This window comes from Aegilops tauschii, chromosome 5 (genome assembly GCF_002575655.3).
Source record: "Aegilops tauschii subsp. strangulata cultivar AL8/78 chromosome 5, Aet v6.0, whole genome shotgun sequence".
NCBI lineage: Eukaryota > Viridiplantae > Streptophyta > Magnoliopsida > Poales > Poaceae > Aegilops > Aegilops tauschii.
Genome location: NC_053039.3, coordinates 341156119 through 341168180, shown reverse-complemented (window position 1 = coordinate 341168180; position 12062 = coordinate 341156119). Strand labels below are relative to the sequence as shown.

The 12062-nt window shown below is 51.6% G+C and overlaps 1 protein-coding gene and 1 pseudogene across 2 annotated transcripts; both read left to right on the top strand.

Annotated features, from left to right (window-relative positions):
• Positions 1–244: 244 nt before the first annotated feature.
• On the top strand, positions 245–3237 carry LOC109774133 (protein DEEPER ROOTING 1). Of its 2 annotated transcripts, XM_020332849.4 has the most exons (6): positions 251–629; positions 785–863; positions 1914–2392; positions 2483–2654; positions 2764–2816; positions 2923–3237. In XM_020332849.4, exons 1-5 carry the CDS (start codon positions 624–626, stop codon positions 2781–2783), a joined length of 756 nt encoding a protein of 251 aa, XP_020188438.1. In that variant the 5' UTR covers positions 251–623; the 3' UTR covers positions 2784–2816; positions 2923–3237. The 2 variants fall into 2 exon arrangements, with proteins under 2 accessions (XP_040246316.1, XP_020188438.1); XM_040390382.3 differs by lacking the exons at positions 2764–2816; positions 2923–3237 and having other exon boundaries at positions 245–629; positions 2483–2701.
• A 6450-nt stretch (positions 3238–9687) lies between these two features.
• On the top strand, positions 9688–11447 carry LOC123494039 (uncharacterized; annotated as a pseudogene).
• The last annotated feature ends 615 nt before the right edge of the window (positions 11448–12062 follow it).

Sequence of the window (12062 nt, the reverse complement as noted above, 5' to 3'; positions counted from 1 at the left end):
TCATAGAGTCATGGTGCATTTACGCTGGGCCGGTGACAGTCTTCAAGTTTAGACACTGCACTTAGTTGGCACTTTCTTTTAAACGAGAGTACAGTTAGGCTAGTAGCGTGGGGGCACAGATCATTTCGACTGTAAATTTCTGCGGAGGCATATCGATCGACCAGCGGATACGGGGAAGATTTTCTTGAGCTGCTAAAAACCCACGTCTGGTTGGCTGGCGCCACCTCATAATGCTCCTCCGAAAAGGGAAATGTCAACATCTGGGAGAAAAATAAGGCCAGGAAGTGACATGCCAGATCAAGCATGTATGTATAGCTAGCACCTAGCAGCACTTCATCAGCCACGCTACAAAGCCTTGGGACTTGAGGCGCCCCCTTCAAATCGCTCCAATAAGCAAGCCTGGCTACTAGTAGTAGCTCCACACTGCCACTCACTGTGTGACACCGCTTCTTCCATCGCCAGCAGCAGCGGCCACCACCACCACTTCAAGTGCAAGGCCTCTCGCCTACATCTCTCTCGCACTCTCCCTCGGTCATCAGCTCCTCGTCACTCTGCCTCTTGCAGTCTCAGCACCCGCATCGGCTTCGCCGCTCACTCCCCACCTCCATTCCTAAGCAAGGAAGATGAAGGTAAAGGCTCATGCCATCGCCCACCGCTGGTATCTTTATTTTGCAGTAGGCTTGATGTGCTTGAAGGTGCGGATGGGTGGTTGCCTGGTGATGGTGGAACCTCTGCTTGCGTGGTGGCGCCATGGTAATGTGACTAACCTCTGTTCTTCTTGCAGATTTTCAGCTGGATGGCGAACAAGATCAGCCGGAAGCAGGAGGCGAGCCGCTTCCCGGCCAGTTCCTCCGGGCCTTCTCGTGAGTGCACTTGGGAAGGCTTTCTTGTTCACCAAATAAGTACTGTGTGCTATAGACTAGCCCAGAAGCGAAATGACCACCATTTCCTTTAATCGCTTGAAAACATGAGGAAAAAGACAGTGATCTTTGTTCTCTGCTTTTTACCCCTTGAAAAATAGTTAGTACATCTTTGCTCCGAAGTTTCACCTGCATCGGTTAGCTGCGGTCATCAAAGTTTTTTTTTGCTTGCTCGCCCCAAAAGAAAAAAAAATTGATGAAGTAGTTTTTGCTTGTCCCTCCCCCTGCTGGTCTTTTTTTTTAATGATTCAACGATATCTAATTTTCTGCACTCCGTTGGTCTATAGATCTAGTAATGGTCTAGCGATGAAGCTAACTTTGACTTATGATAATGCCAGTGTACTTAGTTTAGTGACATTCCCTGACTTGTTCTACTGTTTGTCTTGTGTGTATCAAGGGGTTTCTCCATTCTTTTCTATCCCTATCTCTGTTTCATGGTCTCCTTTTCCCTACAACTAGTCGGCATGAATCGAAGTCTCAACTAATGGAAGCAAACAGATTTTTTTCGAGGACTACATACTCTAATTTTCTCGTGTTTTTTTCTTTATATAAAAATGTCATGATTACTTTATAGCCCCAACTCTCAGCCTGTCCACAAACATAATGTCATTTATTCTGGGTAGAATCCTGACCTTGGATGGTTTTGTTCTATTGCTCTGAACTCTGAAGTCAAGTAATCCTGTCTGAATATTGGTATTCTGTTTCGAGAACACATAGAAAGACTACTCATATTGGAGAATGGATGCATTCTTTAACTTTTATATATGTGTTCAAGTGATTGCCGACATACGAAAACGGAAAGAGAACATCAGGATATGGAGTAAGCATGGGCAATCTAACCAGTGATAAGCTGATGAGAACGATTGGGGTTTAAGAATTTTATAAACTTAGTGGTCCATGGTCCGGACATCCAATTTAAGCCAGTATGAACTTAGGACCATACCTTTATGTCTTTTCATGGAACTAGCAACTTAATTTAGTTCTAATGTGCAGGTTCTAACGTGCCGGATTGTCGCAACGACGAGTTCAGCGATTGGCCCCAATCATTGCTTGCCATTGGGACATTTGGAAATAAGCAGATAGAGGAGGTAGCACAAGTGCAGGACACTTCCGAGGATGGGCAGTCCATGCAAGATGCCATCAAGTTTACAGAGGAGGAAGTAGACAGGATACAGAAAGAGTTTGCAATGATACTAGCAAGCAAAGACCAAGCGGAAGCCCATGACTCGCACGATGATGAGCAGGTAACTTCACACAAAGATGTCGATGAGAGCATAAATGAGAAGCACAGGGACCAGCTGCTAAACAAGAAGGTCGTCATAAGTAAGGCAAAAGATTCACTGGGGAAGAAAGCAAGTACACTTAAGCCGAGGTCGGTTGCTTCGCTCTTCAAACTACTCATGCGCAAGGGTGGCTTTGCCTCTGCTGTTCCAGATCCAAGGAGCTCTTTCCCTCAATCAAGAATGGAAAAGGTACACTTGCATTCTTATGTAAATTTGTAGTTAATTATACCTTCTTGACTCTTGAGTAGTATCTAATATATGATTTTCTTCCCATTTCAGCTGCTCAAGGCAATACTTCAGAAGAAAATACATCCGCAAAATTCTTCAGCGCTCGTACCTAGGAGACATTTAGACTGGAAGCCGGATGAGCAAGAGATCAACGAATGCCTTGAGGATGCACTCCGTGATCTAGACGATGATGGCGCAAAATGGGTCAAAACTGATTCAGACTGTAAGTTGCATACTTTGATCCCTAACAAATGACGTTATCATGCACTGAACATCTCTTTATGCACTGATTACTTTGAAGAACCTCAGTATGTTATTTTCATTCTTTGCAGTTATTGTGCTAGAAATGTAAACATGGGTGAATACATCTGTTCATTGAGGCCAGGTGTGCATCTTTTTTCTCAACTCACGGCTATCAGGAGAACTCATGGCTAATATCTATCCTTTATTTTGAGGGTTGTGCTTGCAATTTGATTTATTACAATGTGCAGGTTCCAAAGGTCTTGGCAAGCTAGGGATCCACGGTGTTATGATATATATAGAGGTGTGGGATATAGTCATCAATGAAGCTATGAATTATGATGTAATGCCCCTCTGTTTCTCACATAAATCATTTGTAATTTGGGTTACTTGGATTATGATAAGAAACTCCCGGGACAAGCCATTCCTCATGTCTCTGTTTTTCTCTTGTCCTTCAGACTGTATATTACAAGGTCTGTTACCATTCACATATGAACAGTGATGATGGATGTTTCTGATCCTCCTTAAATGAATTTTAATGATGATACAGTTGTTGTTTTATCGCATATATTGTCTACTTAATTTAGATCAGCTTGCAACTTGTGCCTAGTAGATCTGGGTTTCATGCCAGATAGTTAAGAGCCTCTTTGATCTGTAGGATTTGAAGAATACAATAATAAAATAAATACAAGATTGTAAAAAAAATGCCCTTTTCAATCATGCACGATTAGAAAACATAAAAATCTGCACTGAAACATGTTTGAGCTACACGAACGTTCCATGTTAAAACCGGAACTACTGTGCTTGATTTGACGAACAACTGAACGTTGAAACCATCTATGTTAAACTTAAACTTCGATCCCAAACAATCCACAACTCGACACCCCTCCTCCCCTCTCGCGACCGCGTCGCCCCCGCGGGCGACCGGCCGCGTCCCCAACACCTCGCCCCCGAGCTCTCCCCCCCTTCCCTCCCTCCTTGCCGCCGTCGCTGGCGTCCGGCGCTGGGCCTGGCCCGGGCGGCGCTGGCGGCGGCGGCCCCTGGCCTTTCCCCTCTCGGGTCGCACTGACGCGGGGCGGTGCGGCGCCGCGGGGTGCTCCTAGGCGGCGACGGTCCGGCGCGGCGGCGGGGCTCTCCGGCGTGGTGGCGGGCGATCTACTGGACGGCGGCGCTGCCGTTGGCGGCGGGGCGGCGAGGCGGCGCGATCTGGCGGCGCCCGCTCGGCCCAGATCTGGGCCCTCCGGGCCCCATCTGGGCCTGGGCGGGCCGGCGGCGGGGAGGGTCGTCGGCGTGGCTTCCGGGAGGCTGGGGAGCGACGATGGGCGGGTGGTGGCTGGCGGCGCTGGTGCCGCTCTGCTGCAGCGTGGCCGGCGGGGCTTTACGGGCCCGATTTGGGTCTGGCCGGGCCCGGGGTGGCCTGGTATGCCCTGCTGCTGCGTCCGGACGGCGACCGCGACGGTGCCGGAGACTCGGTCCTCCTGCACGACAGCGGTGGAGGTAGTTCCCTCCCGCGTGGCTCCGGTGCTGCTGCTTCCGTCGCCTCGTGCGTCTCTCTCCATCCTCTTGGTCTCGTGGTGGTGATCTCAGTGAGGCGGTGTGGGTGGCGTCAAGACCGCGGTGGCGCATGGGTGGGCGGCGAGGTGACTGGTTGGCTCCGGCCTGGTTGGGCGGTGGGGTTGGAATTCGGGAGAAATCCCTTGCCGGCTTTTCCGGCTCCGATGCGGTGACACCTGCGGGTGCCACCATTCCTTCCTGGAGGGTGTCGGAGGTATCCATCCCCCACTCCCTTCCGCGTGCCGGGGGAAACCCTAGGACACGTCCGGGCAGCAGCGTCGTTGGCGTCGCATCCCTTCTTGGAGGTGCTGCTTGGTACGCGGCGGATCGGAGCCTTGGTATGTGGTGGGTCGAGTCCGGAGGGCGCAGCGGTGGCGGGTCTCCGCGCTTTGTCGAGCTGTCGTTGTTGGCATTTCTTTCTTCTTTGTTCTTTCTTTTCCTTTTGGGCTTGTTGTGCTTCTCGCCCGAGCATTGCTATGTGATCGATGTTGGTGCTTTGTAATACAAAGCGGGGGGAAACCCTTTTTCGGTAAACTTAAACTTCTGAAACCATCTTCAGAAAGCAATGAATATGAAATTGATTCTTTCTCTTTTCGGAGGTGGGGGCTCTTCCGTTTACGTATCTCGGGATACCCATCCATCACCGCAAACTCACCAACAAGGAGTGAAAAATAATTGAGGACCAGTTCGAAAAGAAGATCAGTAGTTAAAAGGGTAAACTCATGTCTTATGAAGGACGGTTAACTTTAATCAATGTTGTTCTTACCAGTCTACCCATGTTCATGCTCTCCTTTTTGAGATACCCAAAGCCCAAAGGGGTGTTGAAAGACCAGATTTAGTTGATCGAGAGTCTCCATTTTTTTAATGTTTTACGGAGTATTTTTTTATTGCATCAACTAAAAAATCCACACACTCAATTTGAGGGACTAAAACAAAAATTTGAGATAATATTGCACTACAAAGCGGTTACATAGGGGTATAAAAGTCCACTAGTGGCATTCTTTTTTACTAAATTGATGACTTTTAACTTCTTGGGAGAACCATTAGTTGCTCCTCACCTCGACGACGGTTAATGCAGTGAGCGGGGCACCTGCATATGTGATGAGTCCACTCTTTGTCTAGGCATGGCCAGTGACGGTCCAGCAACTTCATCTTCATCCCATTCCTGCCTGTCATCGTCGAGGTCGGGGACGATATTTTCAAGGGGGCAAGGCCCAATATGGTGTGATTCATCTCGGCACCATCTTCATGTTGAATGTGCGCCATCTGATGTGATGCCTCTTCAACGCCGAATTCACCTGTTTCACCTCGTAATGGAGCCCCACGATGTGGTCCCTTTGGGCCTTTAACGCCTTTCCGGTGGCGGTGTGATTGAAGGTTTCACCGGGGCAGGCGACAAAGGTATAGGCGGCATAGCGCTCATCCCATGCCTCCTTTGCAGCGAGGCGACGGGTAGCACGTGGTGGCCAGCATGGGTGAGCTCTCTCCTCCTTCTCATATGGGATCTACACGTAGTCGTGCTGGATATCTCACTCAATGGAGCAGGTAGAGCACTCGATGAAGTGTGTTTTGGGTTTTTAATCCGGGCAGTCATCAAGGGCAGGATCCTCTTGCACGGCCTCCACCGCATAACGGCAATCCTCCTCCTCCTCGACAATGACGGCGGCCTCCTCCTCCTCATGTTCCTGGTCCACCATCCGCTCCTCCTCCTTGGAGAGCGGCACCCAGTCCGGCTGCATGGGAAGCGGCATGGCAATAGGGAGGAAGAAAGTAAAGGTTGTGAGCTATTTGGCCATGGCGGCAGCCTTTTCATAGCCGCCCCGGCCGGTGGAAAACATGGAGGGCACAGAGAAAATGTGGCAGGAAACGTGGTAGGAGTGGTCGCGGGCAGTTGGCATTGCCACGGTTGCCATTAATTGGCGCACTTCCCGTTGGCACGGCCATCTGGCCGTCGGCGCTAATTGGCTGGGAGATGAGATGGGCCGCCCGGAAGGCTGGGGGAGAATCTCCCTCCTGCGCGAGCGGTTGGCGGATGGCGCGTTCTCCAAACCAACGCCCATAGCCCCTAAAGATGAAGGCTCGTGTAAGGCAATTTTACCCATGGGTATGGGTCTCCGTGGATACCATACCCGCATGGGCAGGGTATGGGCACAATTTTATACCCACGAGTAGTACCCATTCCCTACCCGTTAAGTCATGGGTAGGTCGCAGGTAGAGCCTTTTACCCATGGATATACCCATACCCTACCCATTTATACTGACATGTGAACCTTACCCATGATTCACAAGTGTACCTATGTTAAATTGTGTCGTGAGTTTGTGAACCTATGTTAAAGTTGTCACCAACTGTCAATTTGAATTAAGATAATTGTCATGTACTTATGTATCTCTTATTGAGCTGAGATCAATGTTTTTTTGTCGAATGTGCTATAGATGAATGTAAAATTTTGAATAATGTGTGTTCTGTTTAATCTATCCATTAGATATCCAATGGGTATGGGTACCTATCGGGTATAGGTACGGGTAAAGTTTCGTACCCGTGAATACGGGTATGGGTAGACTTTTGAACCCATTGACTACATGTGTATGGGTATGGTATTGCTCATCGAAATTGTCATTTTAGTGATTATATTATGCCGATCGGACACTGGTCCGGTGACTCTGTAGGGTTGCTCTAGCTAAATTCTATTAAAGTTTTTTTTCTAAAACAAGACCCCCTTATAAAAATTTAAAGCAGGAGTATTAGGGTTTAGCTTGTCTGACCGGAACTGCACCTGCGTGGCCGCGTCGCGTCGCAGATCTTCCTTCCAATCCCCCGATCTAGTTTCTTCCCTGGAGACTGGAGTGACGAGATGTCCCGATTGGATCTTGCGCGCGGACGCGCCTTCCGTCGCCAAGATTCTCCACAGCGCCCCGCCGTTCCGCTCGCCGGCCATGCCGGGTGGTCGGGCGAGGAAGTTCCCGGTCAATGTCTGCTGCCACAGGAAGCATGGAGCGACAGCGCCGACGGCTATGGACGTACATGACGGTGTGTTGCGGATGGCCAATTTCTCCGACTCGGCTACACGGAGGGGAGGGGAGAGACGTGCGGCCGGCCGCCATCGCGTCTCTGCTGAGCATCGCTGTATCGGCACGACTGACGGAGATGCAGGAAGCTCGGCACGACAGGGACTAGACTAGCCTACCCGAACATGAGTTTGCCTGCCTTCTCGTCAAATCGACATCCTTTCATCTGAAATTCTGGAGAGCAGAGTATAAACATTGCTTCGTGTTTGCGAGAGGCGGATTTGGATAGATAATTCCTGTTTAACTTGAATCCTTGATAGTAACATATATGTCTGCTTCGTGCTACATACTCCCTTCATCCGAAAATACTTATCTTAAATGAAAAAAATGAAGTATCTATAACTAAAATAAGTCTAGATACAATCGTTTCGAGGACAAGTATTTCCGGACGGAGGAAGTACATGATACATCCAGGGCTTGTTCTTGGACCCTAATTTATAATCTATAATATCTAAATAGTTGATCCCTACTATCTTATTTCTCTTAACATGCAGCCTATCCACCTAAGCAACCCTGCCACACCATCAATTCACACCACTCATAATGCAGCCATGCATCCACGTCATCATTTATTTTCTGAAATAATTTTCACAAGTAATTACTACTCCATTCGTTAGCGTTTATTAGGCCAGCAGGCCGCCGCATTGATACAACAGTTTCTTTCCTCGATCTCCCTCCTAAAGTGCGCAAGCTTGAGGGAAAGAAATCTGCTGGCTGGATAATTAACGGAAGAGACTCCGTGGCGCTTGAAATTAGGAGCATGCAAACAATTCATGCACGTCCAAACCAATTCACGTTAATTACTGCAGTTAATTAAGGAATTTAAATAACCAAACGCTTAATAGGCGAACGAAAGTTACTCTATGTGAGCCATCCATCTACCGGAAGACAAACGGCCTCTATCTCTCTTCTATCGGAAGATTCTTGCCTTCCCGTTTTATTATCTATGAAAAACGTTTACAATCAACCGGATGATTTCTATCTCTCAACCTCCTTCACAGCACGCCACGTGCCCCACAGGCCCACATGCCCACGCGTCCTCCACCTTATCTCTTTGCCGAAGGATCTGGTCTTCCTGGAGCGCTTCTCTCCATCCCCATCTCTTCTCTGTTCCATCTCTCCTCCCTCTCTCTCTCTCACCCCTCGATCCCGTCCAACCCACCGCCGGCACCAACAACCTTCCCGCTCACCTTCTCTCCCTCCGGCGAAGCTCCAACACAAATCCTAGGACCCATGTGATAGATCCATCGCAGGGCATCGCTGCTCCAAGGGGGGACGAGGGTTCGGTGTGGCCACCGGAGCTGCAGAAGACGACGGTGTTGGAGGCGGGTCACCACTCGCCTCACATGCTGCAGTGGGGAGGTTGAGGAGAGGAGCATCACAACATCGGGCCTCGAGAGCTCTGTCGCCACCGCGTCTGCATCGCAGCATCGCCGTCGCCGCCGTGTTGTGTCACAACATCCGCCATCGCGGTCGCCTGATTCGCCGCAGCACCTCGACGCCGTCGCGTTGCGCTGAAGTGAAGCTTCGCCGGCGCCCGTCTGGTGCTGCGGTGGAGCTTTGACGGGGCAGGCGGGCAGCGGTGCTGCGATGGAGCACGGCCGCGCGGTGGTGGTGACGCTGCAATGAAGCTTCGCCGGCGGTCGTCGGGGTGCTACCATGGAGCACGGCTGAGGTTGCAATGAAGCTCCGGCGAGGTTGCAATGAAGCGCCAGGGCGGTTCTTGGAGCTCCGGCGAGGTTGCAGTGAAGCTCCGACGAGGTTGCAGTGAAGCGCCGCGGCGGTCGTTGGAAGCTCCGGCGAGGTTGCAATGAAGCACCGCCGACGTCGGCTGTTCGACAATGCTTCATCGCAGCGCCACGGCATCGGCGGTCCGGCGACGCTCCACCGTAGCAGCGACGACCCCCAGTGATGTTTCATTGCAGCTCCACCACGGCACCGTCAGCCAAGCGATGCTCCATTACAGCAGCGGCGACCTCCAGCGATGTTCCATTGCAGCTCCACCGCGACACCGACGGTGCTGCAAGCGGCCGACGGCAACCGCTGCTCGCTTTGATCTCGATAGTGTTAAAGCATACCTTTTGTTCATATCACATGTAATAGGAAACTAGCACAATATCCCACCGAATATTGTAGTCTGATTCGGTTGAGGATTTGCTTTGATTTACCTTGATTACCAAGGCATGTACTCCTATATATTGTGAATACAAGGCAGCCCCATGTGTGGCGTACAAAACACAAAACACTTGTTTTCTTGGTATCAGACAACTCGATCCTGCCTCCTCCAACCCCATCGCTCATCACCACCGATTCAATCTCGCATCCAGCTCATGTCGACCATCTCAGGCACCGCATCCGCTACCAGCCCCAGCCTCTCCTCCACCTTGCTCGCACCCATGAACTCCACCTCCGGCACCCTCGTCACCGCTGCTATGCCCGCCTCCGCCTCCCCGGCAGTGCATGTCGCTAGCGTGCGCACTCATGTGCCCGTCACGCTCGACCTCCATGCCTCGAACTTCACCAAGTGGCGGATGCTCGTCCGCGTGCTCCTCGGCAAGTACGACTTGCTCCCTCACGTCAACGTCGTCATCGCCGCGGCGGACCGCACGCCGGACTGGACTCGCGATGACTACGTCGTTCGGTCCTGGCTCTACGGGTCCATCTCCGACGAAATCCTGGACATAATCATGGCGGAGGATCAAACTGCCCAGGAAGCATGGATGCTCATCACCAACCTGTTTCTAGACAATCAGATGACTCGGGCTGTTTACCTTGAGGCGGAGTTCCGAGGTCTCGTCCAAGGTGACCTCTCCATCACAGCCTACTGTCATCGCCTCAAGGCCCTTTCGGATGCTCTCAGCGACGTCGGCACCCCCGTCTCCGACCAAACTCTTGTCCTCAACTGCCTCGTGGACTCAATCCGCGCTTCTCCGACATCACGACGATCGTCACCATGCAGAATCCTCTTCCGTCGTTCAACCAGACGAGGTCCTTGCTGACCCTCCGCGAGGCCCAGCTCGCCAACTCCGCCACGCTCGGGACCCAGACGGCTCTCTATGGTGGTGCGCCTCCCCACGGCGCCAGCGGCTCCACCCCCTCTGGTCCTCACCGGGGCGACGGCGCTCGGCATGGCTACAACTCCGGGGGTGGCTCCTCCGGTGGAAACCGCAATGGAGGCAACTGGCGGAAGAAGAAGGGCGCCGGCGGCGGGAACGGCGGTAACGGCGGCCGCTCCAACTCCCACGACGGGAATCTCCAGCGCGGGGCCTCCTCCTCTGTCGGCCCCTGGGTCTGCTTCAATCCCTATACGGGGCAGGCCCAGCACCTTCAGACGCCCCCAGCAGCACGGCCCAGTGCCGGGGCCGGCCTCCTCGGGCCACGACCTCCAGTTCTCCCGCCAGCCCAGGCGTTCACCTCCCTGGCCCCGTTGCACGGCCAGGCCTTCGGCAGCAATCCGCCGCCAACTCCTGCATACGGCGGCACCCCGGCGTGGGACTGCTCCGCCCTCCTCGCTGCCCTAAACAACACTGCGACTCCATCAACGGTTGGTGAGTGGGTAATGGACTCGAGAGCCACGGCACACATGGCCTCCGACCCCGGTATGCTTCAACACCTCACACCTTCTCCCTCCTCCTCTGTTGTCACCGTGGGCAATGGTTCGACCTTGCCCATCTCACACACTGGACACACATCTATACCTTCCTCCACTCGTTCTCTTTTCCTTCGCAACGTATTGCTTGTCCCTCATATTGTCAAGAATTTACTTTCAGTTCGTCGCTTCACAATTGACAATCTTTGTTCTATAGAATTTGACCCCTTCGGTTTTTCCGTGAAGGATCTTCGCACCAAGGCCGTGATTCTTCGCTGCAATAGTCTCGGAGACCTCTACATCTTCCCATCATCGGTCGTCAACCACCACGCCCATGGACTCCTCGCCACCACCTCCACCGAGCTTTGGCACCGTCGCTTAGGTCATCCGGGACGCGACGCCATGTCCCACCTTCATAAGAACTCTTTTATTTCATGTAATAAAGCAGCCACGCATGTTTGCCATGCTTGTCAACTCGGCAAACACGTGCGCTTGCCTTTCGCTAGGTCTACTTCAATAAGCGTCGAACCATTTAAGTTGATTCATTGTGATCTTTGGACTTCTCCACTTTTGAGTAATTCTGGTTTCAAGTACTATCTTGTTATCGTTGATGATTTTTCTCATTTCATGTGGACTTTTCCTCTCCTGAAAAAGTCCGATACCGCGGCGATTCTTCTTAATTTTGTTGCTTACATTCGCACCCAATTCTCACGTCCTCTTGTTACCATGCAAGCTGACAATGGGACTGAGTTTATCAACTCCACGGTCACCTCATTTTTCTCAACTCACGGCATTCACCTCCGTTTTTCATGCCCCTACACGTCCGCCCAAAACGGCAAGGCCGAACGTGCCATCCGCACGCTCAACGATGTCACTCGCACCCTCCTATTCCAATCCTCCATGCCGCCGCCCTACTGGGCCGAGGCTCTCGCCACGGCGACATATCTTGTCAACATCCGCCCCTCACAATCCATTGGCTTTCAAATTCCCTACGTTCGTCTCTACGACGCCACGCCAAACTATGCCGCTCTTTGTGTTTTTGGTTGCTTATGTTACCCCAACCAATCCGCTACAGCCAAACATAAACTCGCACCTCGGTCAACTGCTTGCGTCTTCTTAGGATATCCATCTAACCACAAGGGTTTTCGTTGTCTAGATATATCTACCCGTCGAGTAATCATC